General features: G+C 36.9%; 1 protein-coding gene across 11 annotated transcripts in view; it reads left to right on the plus strand.

The window, feature by feature from the left end:
- Positions 1 to 16,338, plus strand: part of DMD (dystrophin) — a 2,167,959-nt gene that overhangs the window by 466,233 nt on the left and 1,685,388 nt on the right. For all 11 annotated transcript variants that reach the window (XM_072818058.1, XM_072818060.1, XM_072818056.1 and 8 more), the window contains 2 exons: positions 6,860 to 6,952; positions 8,616 to 8,693. In XM_072818058.1, the coding sequence (XP_072674159.1) occupies positions 6,860 to 6,952; positions 8,616 to 8,693 (171 nt within the window). The remainder of the gene's footprint in view (positions 1 to 6,859; positions 6,953 to 8,615; positions 8,694 to 16,338) is intronic.

Genomic DNA, 16,338 nt, shown 5'->3' on the forward strand with positions numbered 1-16,338 from the left:
GGAAGGTTCTATTCTTCACCTCCAGGTGATGACATTTAACAGGGAGAAGGAAATAGGAAATGTTATCAAAGTTGCTAAAGCATTTCCTATGCCGGGCAACATGTTGGAAACTTTATAATTATGAGCCCATGTAAACACCGTACTAAATTTTTGAAGTTGATCCGTTCTGTTACTTTGAGGCAGAATTTACAAGGAGAATTATGGAAAATATGGATTATTAAGAATTTTGGAACGAATTCATGATAGCTAATATTTATTTATTTATTTATTTATTTATTTTTAGCTAATATTTATTTATTTTTTAAAAAGACTTTATTTATTTATTAATGAGAGGCACAGAGAGAGAGAGAGAGAGAGGCAGAGACACAGGCAGAGGGAGAAGTAGGCTCCATGCAGGGAGCCTGATGTGGAACTCGATCCTGGGTCTCCAGGATCACACCCTGGGCTGAAGGCAGCTCTAAACCTCTGAGCCACCCAGGCTGCCCTTAGCTAATATTTATTGAGTGTATCTTATGAATAAAGCAAATCTTCACAGCATTGCCACAAGTTAGGTAATAATGTTTCCTCATCTTGTAGATAAAGAAGGTATGACACAGCAAGGTCAAGTTACTTACTCAATATCACAGGGCTGGAATATGGCAGAACTGTAATTTGAACCAAAGCATTCTGGGTATAGAGGAATATTTTTATTCACCGCATTACACCCTCCTTGTGTTTTGTGAAACAAATTTCATTAGTGCAACTTTATTTTTCTTTCCAATTTCCCTCTGCCTCAACTTGATATCTTTCAATCATCACTTTCCAAAAATGAAATCCTAAACCAAATTTTTCTGTTTTTAAGAGACTGCCTTCAATGCAAAATTTATCTATGATACAAAAAGTTAACATAGAAGTCATTATTAAAGGGGTCAGTACACAGAAGGGGTGTGAGGAAGCTCCTAGGATGCTGGTTATATTTTTGTTTCTCCCTCAAAGTGGTGATAATATGAATGTATTTAGCTTGTAAAAACTAATTGAGCTAACGCTTAAGATATGTGTAATTTCTTGTATGTATAGTATACATCCAAAAAATGTTCTTATGAAATACTTTTTATAATCCATACTTAATATAACAATCATCTATGAGAAATGCTGATTTATACTATAATGGGTTGCAAAAATATGTTTTGAAATATTTTTGCCCTTCTTTTTGGTGTTTCCAGTGCTTTTGGTGTTTGTATTATTTAAGCATTTGTAGTTACAGAGAAGTATCTTGACTTTCTGAGCAACAGAGTCATCCAGAGGTTGACCTTTCTGTAGCCAGAAGGCCATGCTAAATAACTCCTGTGTTCTTTCTCCCTTATTGGAATATTGTATTGATCTCTGTGTATTTTTGGGTTAAAAGATTGATGTAACTCTGAAAAGTCAGGAGTTAAATATTTTCATATATGTGTTTCTTTCCCTTTCAATTTTTTCACTTTGATTTTTTTCATTTTGTTTCTCCCACTTACCAATCAACCTGTTTTTTTTAAAAGATTTATTTATTTATTTATTTATGATAGACAGAGAGAGAGAGAAGCAGAGACACAGGCAGAGGGAGAAGCAGGCTCCATCCCGGGAGCCTGACGTGGGACTCGATCCCCGGTCTCCAGGATCGCGCCCTGGGCCAAAGGCAGGCGCCAAACCGCTGCGCCACCCAGGGATCCCCTCAACTTGTTTTTTTTTTTCTTTTGAACCTTGTCTGTGCTTCTGTATTTCTTTATATTATACAGACAATGATCAGGAAGCATTATCTCATTTTATGGTCCTTTCATCTTGTTATTTAAGGTAGCAAAGAAGAAGACAATATGTAAGTGAATGCAGTAAACTGCTGAGTAATATCAAAAATTCACTTTTTAAAGAAAATATTAGTCATGAGAGAGATTGAAGATGGAGAGCCACAGGGTTGTATGGCTCAAAGAGGGTTTAATGTTTTGTGTGTTTCACACAATAATTTTCATATACGTGAAAAGAAAGCCATTAAAGATAGGATTTTTAAAGAAATATTACTGTTTTCATGACATAAATGCCACTTACAACAAAAAGACATGGTAGATGTAGGAGATGAAAAGGGCCACAAACAAAATAAGATTTAATGAAAAGTAGCCCAAGGAACAAGAAAAAAGAGAAAAGGCTTGAAGCTTTTGAGTGCCATCCACAGTTACCAGTATTAGTAATTGAATATAGAGTGACATCTTTCTTTCTTGACTTTCACTCTTACACAGATACCAAGCTGAGAAAAAGCCAGAACACATTGTATGTGAGCTCTGCACTTTCTGTTAGCTTTAATAATTACCATAATCGTATTTATATCTAGAATTTGACCAGAAAATGAGAAGTCAAACAATAGAATAAAACCAAAAAAAAAAAAACCCACAAACCATCCTATATTTATTGAGTGCCTACTGTTTGCCACGTCAGTCAGCATACATACACTGTTTCATTTAAATCTCAGAGAACTCTGAAGTGGTATTATTTCAATCTTCATTTTACTAGGGTACCTTGTTCCTCAGAAAAGTTAAATCACTTGCCTGAGACAGTGCAGCTAATGAATAGAAGACTTGAGTTTAAAAGTCATCTATTTTTGCCTCTCAAAGATGTGCCACTTTTGCTGTATCATAGCTTGATGTTGTGGAATGAGAATTTGAATCTAGGAAAGAAACATAAACCATCCAAGAGAAATAAAATGTTTTGTTTTCCCTGGGGTCTTCATACCACAGGAAGAATAAGACTTTGCACCTGAACATCCATGAAGTTAGAGGCTCAATATTGTACATTTCATTGAACATCACTCTAGTTAGACCTAAAAGGGGAAATCTCACTCATAAATGTTTGAAAATACTTTTAAAACAAACATTCATTAAGAGACAAAAGCAACATTTCCCTGGATTTGTGACATAAAACATAGGTGTAGATTGAGGGTCACTAGAGGGGAAGAGATTGGGGGGATGGGATAACTGGGTGATGGACATTAAAGAGGGCATGTGATAGAATGAGCACTGGGTGTTATATAAAGCTGATGAATCACTGACCGCTATTTCTGAAACTAATAATACATGATGATATATTTATTTTAAAAAATTAAAAAATAAAATGTATGTGTTCATAGACATTTGAACCTGCAGTCACTGCCTAATTTATACTGCCAGACCTGCAGTAAATTCATTCAATCTCATCTGCTAGGAGAGATGTTTTGGTGGAACATTCTGGGAGGGTCTCTATTAGGGAATGTGGTATAACAAATAGAAATTGGATTTCAGTTGTGATACTTTAATATATCGATTGTGTGAGTTATGAAAGTTAGGTAGGAGAGCAGAACTTATTCTCTGTTCCCTTGTTGCTTTCTAAATGCCCCAACTAGATACTCCTGGAGGCCTCTGATTAGCCTACAGTCTTTCATTCCCTCTCCATTTTGATTCCAGTTTAAAAGAAAGAATTATAAAATATGTTGGCCTGTGTATGAGTTTGGATCAAAGCAAGAGCCTGTTTGCCTTGTTGACCTTTGTCTAGACTCCTTGCCCCAAAGCATAAGCTTATAGTCCTTGTGTCTTGGATGCTAGATGATCACTATGGCCTTGGGGTTCATACTTTACTCTGTGCCCCAATACTTCTTTCTCTGTTCCTACTTGAGTGAACATTTTGTCACCCACATCCTTCCTGGTTTGATAGACTTTGTTATATATCTATCTATCTATCTATCCATCCATCCAGATACGTATTTTTGATAAGAAGTATCTCTGTCAGCTAACTATATTTTATTTTCTTCAAAACTTGACATATTTCAGTGTGTAATATTCTTTTCATCTGTAAATTTAGGAGCCACTCACTTCTCAAGAGCATCTGTAAAATTTTGCTCCTAGTTGAAAAAAACAAAAACAACAACAACAGAAAGAACAGAACCGAACAGCCTTTTTTTAAAATTTATTTTTTATTGGTGTTCAATTTGCCAACATATAGAATAACACCCAGTGCTCACCCCATCAAGTGCCCCCCCTCAGTGCCCATCACCCAGTCACCCCCACCCCCTGCCCACCTCCCTTTCTACCACCCCTTGTTCGTTTCCCAGAGTTAGGAGTCTCTCATGTTCTGTCTCCCTCTCGGATATTTCCCACTCATTTTTTTCTCCTTTCCCCTTTATTCCCTTTCACTATTTTTTATATTCCTCAAATGAATGAGGCCATATAATGTTTGTCCTTCTCCGATTGACTTATTTCACTCAGCATAATACCCTCCAGTTCCATCCACGTTGAAGCAAATAGTGGGTATTTGTCGTTTCTTTTTTTTTTTTTATAATAAATTTATTTTTTATTGGTGTTCAATTTACCAACATACAGAATAACACCCAGTGCTCATCCCATCAAGTGCCCCCCCTCAGTGCCCGTCACCCATTCACCCCCACCCCTGCCCTCCTCCCCTTCCACCACCCCTAGTTCGTTTCCCAGAGTTAGGGGTCTTTATGTTCTGTCTCCCTTTCTGATATTTCCCACACATTTCTTCTCCCTTCCCTTATATTCCCTTTCACTATTATTTATATTCCCCAAATGAATGAGAACATACAATGTTTGTCCTTCTCCGACTGACTTACTTCACTCAGCATAATACCCTCCAGTTCCATCCACGTTGAAGCAAATGGTGGGTATTTGTCGTTTTAATGGCTGAGTAATATTCCATTGTATATATAGACCACATCTTCTTTATTCATCTTTCGACGGACACCGAGGCTCCTTCCACAGTTTGGCTATTGTGGACATTGCTGCTATAAACATCGGGGTGCAGGTGTCCCAGTGTTTCACTGCATCTCCGAACAGCCTTTTTAAGGCATTGTAGACCTTCAACCAATTTTAAAGTGAAACCTTAATATCAACCCCCCAAATGCCAAGCTATTCCATGTTATATATGAGATTCTTGACAGAATTATAAAGCATGCACTCATCTTCTTATTAGTAAAAAGCTTTCCTTAAAGTTTCGTAAAAATGGCATGCTGTTTTGAGATTTACTCGTATATTATGTGTAGTAAAGGTGTTTTTACATATTCGTGTTTTGTGTTGTCTTCTTTTTCCCTTGCAATTTTTTTAAAGATTTGATCTATTTATTTGAGAGAGAGTGAGAGAGAGAACACAAGCAGGGGGAGCAGCAGAGGCAGAGGGAGAAGCAGGCTCCTCACTAAGCAGGGAGCCTGATGTGGAGCTCAATCTCAGGACCCTGGGATCATGACCTGAGCTGAAGGCAGATGATTAAGCTACTGAGCCATCCAGGTGTCCCTCCCCTGGGACTTTTAAGTGGAACTATTAGAGTAGAATTTCAAAAGAATAACTTGTAGTTATCTTTGTCAAAGCCTATATGTGTCTCGATTTTCAGAGCTGGCCATAAAAGGACTGATGGCCTTTTGGCAGGAATCTGTGTTCTCATTAGGTGAAAAACCTAGGCATTGACAGGACTTGTCACAGACATGGCTATGTGGTTGTAGGGAGAGCCTAAATCCTGTCTTCAATCTTAGAAGCTTCAGGGATGCCCTTTGCCTGGAAACCAAGGCTCTCCTTTATTTTTCTTGCCCTGGGAGAAATGCATAATCTGCATATGATCGAGGAATGCATGAGACTAACCCAAACACCTGAAAACTAATGTGGGGAACATTTTGGGGAAAGCATTTTCTGGTCCCCATACTATGGGAGCTCCCAAAGGTAATGCTCCTGGGTCCCTTTTACTGCTTCTGTGTGGCATTGCCTTTTGGGAATATTTGTTTTCCTGCTGGACTCACAGATCTACAAGGGCTAGGTGTATGTCTGTGTGATTTACTAGTGTATGCTCTAGCACCTGGCTCAGGTTTATTGATGCTCAATAAGTATCTGTCACTGATAAATTAGGACTTTCCAGAGAACCTGGGTGATGAAAGAGTTGTGAATGATTTCATATGAAGGGATTATAGGCTTTCAACCAGAAAAAGAAAATATTTGGGGGCATGACAGAAGAAATAAAATATTTGAGAGATAATCAGATGGAAGAGAATAAGCCCTAGGAAGCAGAATGATAAGCTAGTAAGAACCAGCCCACCGGGACTTAGACAGTTCTGGGACAAAATTTTGGTTTTACCGTTTTCTAGTTTTGTGACAAAGGGCCACATGTTCAACCTCTTTGTCTTATCTGTAAGATGAGTATGTGAATGCTAACCCACAACTATATTACAAAGATTATAAGATCCACTCACTTAGTAAAGTGTTTCTCATGAGTAGTTGCTACAAAAATACTAGATGCTAGGAGTGGTTACTATTCTTCCTCAGTACAATTCCCAAGCAAAGAACTGAGAAAAATAGACACAAAGATATCATGAGTATATTTCAACTCAATTAAAATCAGATCTTTCTAACATCTGAGCCATGCAATCGATCAGTTTGAGATGGTATCCAAAATGCATATTCAGAGAAAGCATTCTCTATGGGTGTAGGATGGTGGACCCTCTATGATTAGGTATTATATGTAGCCAAGTACATAAAACAGTTAAATTTTAAGCACCTACCCAGGGCAAATTGTACGTGGTCTTTGTTTCTTTGTGTGTTTACTTCTCTGTCCTTCCTAGAATCAACATTCAAAAAGTTAAATTGCTTTGGCTACAGATATCCAACTTGCGTTATTAAAAAGCAAATTTAAATAGATTGGACCTAATGATGATATATTGTTTTCTGTTTTTTATTTGGAGGGTCTCTTTTCATCCTTCACCCTTGGCAGATTAAGGGTTAGATACATTAAATATTCTTAAGCACAGCTTTAAATTTTAAAAGGCATAATCATGGAAATGGATCACTGGCAGAGTGCTTTGTTTAATTGGGAATATTTCATATTTCAGTTTGGGAAGCAGCACATAGAGAACCTCTTCAGTGACCTACAGGATGGGAGACGCCTCCTAGACCTTTTGGAAGGCCTGACAGGGCAAAAACTGGTATGTGACTTATTTATAAGAAAGTTCACATTAACCTTAGGAGGATTTACTAAGAAACTGGAAACTAATCCAGTATAGCTGTACTAGATCTAGAAAAATTCAATAATTTAATAATCAACGCTTTAACTAGCAATACAGGACCTATTCCTGAACAAAAAAATCTTGCAATATTATTTTTATTTTGGCATATTCTATCCTAAACAGAACTAGAAGGTGAAATTTTTCAGTCATATAATTTATGCTAATTAATAAATATTATTCCCTTGTAATGTTTGGTATCTTTGTTATTGAATATCTTTTTATAAGGCTTTTATTCATAACGATCTTTTAAGTTTAATTTCATTTTTTTGTTGTGACAAGAACACTTAGCTTGAAATATGGAAAATGGGGAGTTGCTGGTCAACAGGTATAAAGTTTCGGTTATGCAAGATGAGTAAGTTCCCAAAGGTCTGCTGTACAACATTGTGCCTACAGTTAATCATACAGATCTTCCTTGACTTAACATGGGGTTACATCCCTATAAATCCATTACACATTAACACTATTGTAAGTTGAAAATGCATTTAATACATCTAATCTACTGAACTTCCTAGTTTAGCCTAGCCTACCTTAAATGAGCTTAGAATGCTTCTATTAGTCTACAGTTGGGCAGAATCATCTCACACAAAGCCTATATTATAACAATGTGTTGACTATCTCATATAATGTATTGAATATTGTACTGAAAGCAAAAAAAACAGAATGATTGTAAGCGTATTGGTCATTTACCCTCATGATCACATGGCTGGCTTGTAGCTGTGGCTCACTGCCCCTGCCCAGTGTCACCAGAGTATAATACTGGATATTGCTAGCCCAAGAAAAGATCCAAATTCAAAATGTGAAGGACGATTTTTGCTGAATGCATATCACTTTTGCACCATTTTAAAGTTGAAAAATCCTAACTCAAACTATCATGTCAGGGACCACCTGTACTTTATTGTGCATTAAAAAATTTCTTGAGATGTAGATATCTTTTTAGAAGTCAATATGGCAGACATCATGATGGTAGAATTTCTAAAACTCCACAACTGGATAAATGAGTTAATCCACGTATTGTATGGCACTATGCAAATGTCAGTTTAGAAATTATAGGATGAGGTGGGATTTTGGGGATTGAGAGTGAGGGTTGGAGAACCAAAGATGATTGAGATTTTGAGCTTCAGTGATGAAGGCAATTAAGGTAACATTGACAGAAATAGTTTCCCTTAATCCTATTTGGCATTATATAATTTTTCTAGGCTCAAGTCTCTTTTTTACTTTCCTTAAGTGTGTGGAAATGACCTCACTTATCTACCTTACTAACAGGTCCTTATGTAATGTTCTTTCTCTTTCCTGGTCATGCAGTAATCCCAACTGGCCTGTGGAATGAAGAGATGGTAACCAAAATAGCTTCTTTTGGAAGAAAAAAATGCTATCATTTTTCTTGAGGAGTGGTTGATTCATGCTAAGAAAGTCCTATGACAAGGGCAATTAACCCAAAGCACTTAAGTGTATTATATTAATGCCTCCCAGCCTATGTTCATTTAAAATATTCAAACTTAGAAGTGAAATGTATAAATTGTTTCATTTCTTGTAGATTGTCCCTCTCTGCCCGGCAGTAAACATTGTTTCATTTTGCTTTCAGCCAAAAGAAAAAGGATCCACAAGAGTTCATGCCCTGAACAATGTCAACAAGGCACTGCGCGTCTTGCAGAAAAATAATGTAAGTGGAGACCTGGACAAAGTCTGGATACCATGAAACAGCATGTTTAATGTCTGAGTGTGGGCTTTGGCCCCGAAAGCAGGGAAAGCTTCTCAGGTTCTCTTGTAAATCAAAGTAGTGATTTTTAAGAGTGTGTTTTCTGGTTCATGTGCATCTGCTGGTGGCTAATATGATTCAGGAAGTTAATGAATGCAGTCACAGAGGGCAGGGAAGGGCATGATCCAGACCTGATAGGGCACTCTGTGTTGTTTTCAGATTTTATTTGATACAGTTATATTTGGAGAACATATTAAGTCCTGTGGTGAATCTTAGTTTCTTAGAGCAGTGTTCTGTGCAACAAATGGCTTTTATTAGGCTGAATATTATTTTTTATGTATAAAGTGCATTCAAATATGATGATGATAAAGTTTGTTTGAATTAAGGTGACATTCTTTTAGGCACCACATCCAAGTATGAGAGTTACACAGAAAAATTGCTATTTCAACTGCAAATTTGTTTTCTATTGCTAGGTTTGATTTAGATGAAAAAAAATATATGTATGGTTTTAGAAAGTCAATAGTTATACCTGAACAAGTATGTAGATGAAAGGAGAGCTGGTCTCCTTAGAGTGTCTTTGGATCCCTCCCCTCTGCCATGATATTAGAGGCAGCCCTCCTTTCTTACAAACTTCCTAGATCTTTCTAATCAACCAATACATTTACCAGACACTTAGTAGCGTCCTAATTACATTTACATCTCTCTTTCAAGGATAAATTCAAATAAATTGCTTGCATACTGTTACAATAACCATCATCAGTGATAGACTAGTCATGACGTGTATGTCCCCAAATGTTGTGCAGCTCATCTGGTACAGAGAAGGCATCACATGGGAAATGAGAATGAAGTCTGGGCAGCATTTGGTTGATTTTATGAATTTAGGGTTATTGTCATATTTAATCTATGAAAATTGCTCTATAGAAACATTATACTTTTTTATTATTTTCTGAAGTGATTAACTGGATATTTTCAAATTTTCAGGCAGAATTTCAAATAACAGAATAAGACCGTCAATAAAATGTTTGCCTCAATTAATCTGATAGATTCTTTTCTTTTGAAAATCAGTATCACATAAATTAAGATATTTTTTCAGAGATATTAAAATTTATGTGAAGAAGGTCTTTTTCAGTTCCCCATATTCCATTACAAAATACGAAAACAAGGAAGACAGGAGAAAATTCAAAGAATTATTAGAGTTAGCCCGTTTGATGTAGTTGATCTCCTCCCACCAAGAAAACATCATGGTAAACAATAAGTTGTTTGGATCTCCTCTAAAATAGTAGGCTAATAATGTAGCCTTAGATTTGTTTGATAGGAGGGTTTTTTCCCCATATTCTGGTTACTGATTATGAATTTTTGGGTTTCTGTATATGTTATAATTATTAATTTCACAGTTTTCAATATAAGACCAGAAGAAATTCTGGCAATAAAACAGAGAAAAGAAAATCTCTGTGTCTTTGGGACAACTAAATATTTCTTAGATCTGAAACCAAAGGCATGATTCAAAAATAGAAAAATTAACCTGAACTTCATCAAAATTATGAGTTGTTACTATGTTCTGAATATGAATCCTTTGTTTTATGCATTGCAAACATATTTACAACCTCTGGATTACATTTTTATTCAGTTAGTGGTATCTCTTGATAAAGCATAATTCTTCATTCTGATGCAGTTCATTTTTATAAATGTTCACTTTATAGTTTTGTGTCCTATTTAAGAAATATTTGCCTGCCCAAAACCATTATATTATATTTTGTTGTCATCTATATAGACTTCTTTGTTCTACCTTTTGAATTTGGATCCATATGTCACCTGGAATTGGTTATTAAATTTGGCATGAGGAATGGGTTAAGATTCAGGTTCTTTTTTTTCATTTGGAATCTAATTGTCACAACACCACATATTAAAAAGAATGTTACTCATCATTGCTCTCTAATACTAGGTGTGTCATAAAAATTTCTTGATACAAATGTATTCTGTTTTTGGACTTTTTTTCACTTCCATCTTTCTCTTTGTCTATACATGCACAAATACCACACCATGTGGATTACTGCAATTTTACAATACATCCTGGTATCTGGTGAACTAGGTTCCTCCACTGTTTTCTTGTTCAGTATTTTCTTGGTTATACTGACTCATTGTATTTCTCTATTTATTTTACCATCATCTTTTTAATTACCATATGTATTCTGTTTGGAATGTGATCAACAGTTAAATCTATAGATCAATTTGGGAAGAATGGATACCTTTATACTATTGAGCATTCCAGATTTCTCCTATGATTTTCCTCTATTGTTTTTTTTTTTAAGTTTTAGGTTTTGCAGAATGAGCAAAAGAACCCAACAGAAAAAATGGGTAGAGAATTTGAACAGGAACTTCACAAAAGAGGATGTTCAAAAATTGAAGAATAGTATTAAAAAAGTGTTCAACTTCAGCAGTAATTAGGGAAATTCAAATTAAAACTGCAATGAGATACCAATATAAATTGATTAAAATTGCTGAAATTAGAAGGGCTAATAATGCTGAGGGTGAGAATTTGGAATAATCCGAACTCCTAACTAGGGGAAAATATAATTCAGACAACTGCTGAAACCATCACATTTAGTATATAATGCAAAACTGCATAATTTTTATATCCCAACAGTTTTGTTCTGAGATGTAAATGGTGTGTGTGTGTGTGTGTGTGTGTGTGTGTGTGTGGAGAGAGACAGAGACACAGAGAGAACGTTCATAGCAGTTTAATCTGTAGTAGCCCAAACTGGAAATGACTATAGTATATTCACATGATAGCATATTATAAAGCAATGAAAATAAACAAATGATAGTTACATATATGACATGGGATGGATCAATCTCCTGAAAGAGATTTAAGCAAAAGAAGTGAGATGCAAAAGTATACCTACTATGATTTCTTTTTTCTTTTTTTAATTTATTCATGATAGACATAGACAGAGAAAGAGAGAGAGAGAGAAAGGGGCAGAGACACAGGCAGAGGGAGAAGCAGGCTCCATGAAGGGAAACCGACGTGGGACTCGATTCCAGGTCTCCAGCATCATGCCCTGGGCCGAAGGCAGGAGCTAAACCGATGAGCCACCCAGGGATCCCCAATTTCTTTTAATTAAATTTCAAAAACAGGCAAAATTGTTCCATCTGTTTAAAAGTCAAAAGAGTGGCTATGTTTTAGAAGAAGTGAAGCAGGAAAATGCACGAGTGAATCTTCTGAGGTGTTGGAAATATGGCGTATTTTGACCTGGTGCTTGTTGGCACAGGTGCATTTGCTCTGAGAAAAATTTTCAAGGTCTATGCTCAAGTACACTTTCCTGTATCAATGTTATATTTCAATTCATATTTTTTAAAAAAGTCTAAAAAAATAGAGGAACCTATACAAGTAAAGTAAAACTAACCTTACAACCTCCCAAATGCCAAACAATGGCCTATTTATCAATCTGACAATACACCCTGTATTTTTTCATGAAATTGCTTAATGAAATGTGATAAGTGAATATACAAAATTATAATATGATTAATGCATTTTATAGACCTTTTCTCGGATGGTCATATTTCTTTCTGAAAATGAAAACCTTGAGAACCACCCATTGTTTTAGCAGGCGAAGACCCTGAAATGAGGGCTCCATTGTGAGAAGGAGCCCTTAAAGAGCAGATTTCCACAATGCTCCCATCTGAGCAAGGGCCTTAATATGGACTAGCATAAAATTGAGGTCTCTGTATGAAAGAACAGAATCTCAAGTAAAACATTTTCAAGTGGAAACCGAAAACCAGAGTGAAATAACCTTTATTTGAATTAGCCCCAGGCTAAAAGACACAGAATGTAAATGTTTAAAGGTAAATTTATTATCATTTTATACTTCTCCATTATTTTGTAATAGAAGAAAGTACAAAAGAAATGGAAAAGATTCCAAGGAACATGTTTAATAGTCTCTGGTTAGTACCATAAAGAGTAAACACAATTAAATCAAAGAGAATCTTCAAGAGAATGTTCAAGAGAATGTTCAAGAAGATTCAAGGATTGTTTTCCCTAAAGATGGGCTTAGGTATGTTATATTAGATGAATAAATGAGCCCGGGGCAAAATATACACAAAATAGCATATTAAATAAAATAGTAGATTAACCTATTTCAAATTTCCTTTTAGAAATCATAGATTCTCGAATTAGAATCAACTATAGAAGGCATTGATTGGAGATTTTGAGTAATCGTACATTAAACAATAATGTTAGTATATTTACATTCAGCCCATTATTTATTGAGTGCCTCCTGTGTGTTAGGTTGTATTCTAGGTGGTAGGAACACTATAGTCAGTGATCAGAACAAATGCAACCCTTTATGTCATAGTTTGCAGTCACATACCAGGGAACATTAAACATTTAGAATGTAGTGATAGCTAAGTAAATGAATAAGAGATATAAGAATAAGAGGTGTGAAAAGACCTCTCAGTTAAGTTGTGATATGGCTAAAGCCTGGAAGGAAGTGAGGAATGAGACATGGGATTATCTATAGGAAAATGGTCTGGACAGAGGGGTAAAAAGACCTTGAGAGAAAAAAAATTGCAAATAGGACTCAATAGGTGAGCTGGACTGAATGTGGAGAAAACACAGCAGAGCAGGAGGTCAGAGAGGTAGCAGGGTGTGTGTGGGGGGCGGGCGGGGGGGGGGAAACATGGGAAGACATTTTTAGGCTTTGAGTTTGGTTCTGAAGAAGATGACAATGACTAAATATAAAAATGTACCATAAATTGAACTGCTAATAAAACACGTTCTTTTAAAATTAGAGAAAAAGTTGATAAATAATAACAATGAAAAACTTACAAGTATTTTAAAAGACTACCATCTTTATTCAGGGAAGTTATAATAAGTAATTAAAATATAATGCAAGGGGATGCCTGGGTGGCTTAGTGGTTGAGCGTCTGCCTTTGGCTGAGGACCTGATCCAGGGGTCTGGGATTGAGCCCCCACATGGGGCTCCCTGCATGGAGCCTGCTTCTCCCTCTGCCTATGTCTCTGCCACTCTCCATGTCTCTCATGAATAAGTAAATAAAATATTTAATATATATAATATATATTCTATACATATAATATGTATAATGCAAGGGTACCTGGGTGGCACAGTCAGTTAAGCATCTGACTCTTGGTTTTGGCCCAGGTCCTGGACTCAGGTGAGATCACGCCCCTTGTTGGGCTCTGCACTCAGAGTTTGCTTAAGACTCTTCCTCTCCGTCTGCTCCTCTCCCCTGCTTTCTCTCTCCATAATAAATATATCTTCAAAAAAAATAAAATAAAACATAATACAACTTACTGCATAATAGAAATACTACTAAAACCACAAAGAAAATTTAATGGAAATACATTTTTTGATATTATAAGCTGTTTCCCCTCACCCCCCAAGAACTATAACATCTTTGCAATGCACCTGAGTGAAAATCCCCTACTGATGGAGTACTCTAGTTGGGCCAAAGGACTACTGATAACAAGAGTGACAGCTAAAGCAAATAATTAGCATAAGGTTAAAGCACAGGGCCTGGCAAATACATCCCAGGGGCACTACGCAAACGGAATGCCTTCAAAGCCCCTTTGTTGGGCCCTGCAGCCACCCCCCCACCAGTTCTCTTGGGCTCTTTGAGTGGAAGGGATCTTGTAAACCTCTTTGCACCCATATTACCACCCCCGATTTCTGTCTGGTTTTCTCCACATCATCCTCCACCCTGGCCATCTTATCGAATTCTCTTACTATCTCCTCACTCCTCACATGGATATTGGTTATGGCCTCACATTTCTTGAAGCACTGAGCCAGCCACTTAGTGGTTTTTCTTCGGGTCTTTCTGGGTACACCATCCCCAGCTGGGTACTTCGCTGCAGCCTTTGGTTCACTGGCTGCTTTCTTTCTTTTTGCTTTCCCTCACTCTTTGGGCTTTCTTCTTCTGGCTTTTCCTTGCTCTGTGGCTTTGCTGCATTCTTCTGGCTTTTTCATGTCCTTTATTATTTCCTGATTTTTCTGCCTTTCCCTTGTGATTTGTCTTTCCCTTGATTTCTAACTTGTCCTTGTTTTCCAGAGTACAAGCTACTTCTGGTTTTCCCACACCCTGTGGCTGTTCCTTGTTTTCCCTTTTTCCTTGTTCTCAGGCATTCCTTCATTTTCATTGCAGAATTTTCCATGTTGAGGTTTTCTGTCCTACCGGGATTCTGGATGGGTTCCTCTGCCAGGCAGCTCAGGGAGCAGGTTCTGTGTGGATGATGGGAGTGGACCAGACCACAGGGTCGGAAATATATTTTTATTAGTCTTTAATTCGCCACTGTCAGATTAGAACACATTTAGCATCAAATAATCATAATCATAATCATAGGGATAGCATAAACCATAGATTTAATAGCAATTTTTCCCATTGATACTCCAAAGCATGGATGAGTCTATAAAATGTGATAATTATGTATAAATCTTCTGCCCCATTAAGTTGGATTTGCAGGAAAAACAATAGTTTATAATTTAAACTCACTAAATCCAAATCTGAGCTCTCAGACAGGCATTTGGAAAATTCTTTGACATTATTCGGAATGTTCTTCCCTGTCCTTAGGAATGGCCAGAGATCAGTGAACCTATGTGGTTCCTTTCATAGGCAGGGGAAAAGCCTTTCATCTTTAGTCCACTGAAGTATCCACTGATAAATTCACCACCAAAGCCCTTGTCTTCTGATGAATCCATGTGTCTCATTAACAGTTCTGGTATGAAACAGAAAGCCTGCAAAGACAAAGCTGAAGAGACTGTAATGAAGGGAAAAGATACAGAAAAATAAGGAGACTTAAAGGAACTAACAATGAATGGTGAAGCATGCTGGAACTAGCACGCGTTAATAGCCTTTATTCCTAAACCTGAAAAGATGAAAGGGAGAGAGCTGTTACCTGAAACCTGTGCAAGCTCTGACCTTGTGAGAGGGGCCACTAGCCAGCAACTCTGACCACACGTATCTAAAATATGAAGTTATTCTCAAATCTTGGCCTGCTGGGTGAGTTGGGAGAAAATCCATACCTTGGTCTCTCTACCCAATCCTCCAATATCCGGCCAATGCCGCTCATTGCTTAAACTCAACCAAAAGCCGGAATATGAGAGATCCTAGATGATAAAATCATCTTATACTAGATGAGTCATCTAATACACAGAAGGGGTGAAGAAGTGGGGAGGAAGGACAGAGAATAACCAGCATTCCAACTACCTCTATTTTCTGGTTAAATGGGGACTTGAGAATGTCTCTACGGAGAGCCCTAGTGTTGGCTAGGGTCCAACTTTGCTGAAGGTACCAGGAAGCCATTCCCTTCTGAAAGCATACCACCTCTATTTACTGACAGGGAGTGGAGATGGTTTCTGGCTAATTTTGGAACCAGCTGATAACACATCCCTTCCCATGCTTCTGGGGAACATTGGAGCCTGAAAAGGACCTAAGAGTTATTTCTAATTTCTGTTCTGCACAAACTTACCAAAGGCATAGGAGAAGATAAATATATTAAAAAATATTCCTGCCCCATGTACGAATATAGATAATATATTAGGATGCAGTGAAAGTGTCATTACGTACATAAAAAGAAAAACTTTTAAGGTGCATA

This window comes from Canis lupus, chromosome X, assembly GCF_048164855.1.
Source record: "Canis lupus baileyi chromosome X, mCanLup2.hap1, whole genome shotgun sequence".
Classification (NCBI taxonomy): domain Eukaryota; kingdom Metazoa; phylum Chordata; class Mammalia; order Carnivora; family Canidae; genus Canis; species Canis lupus.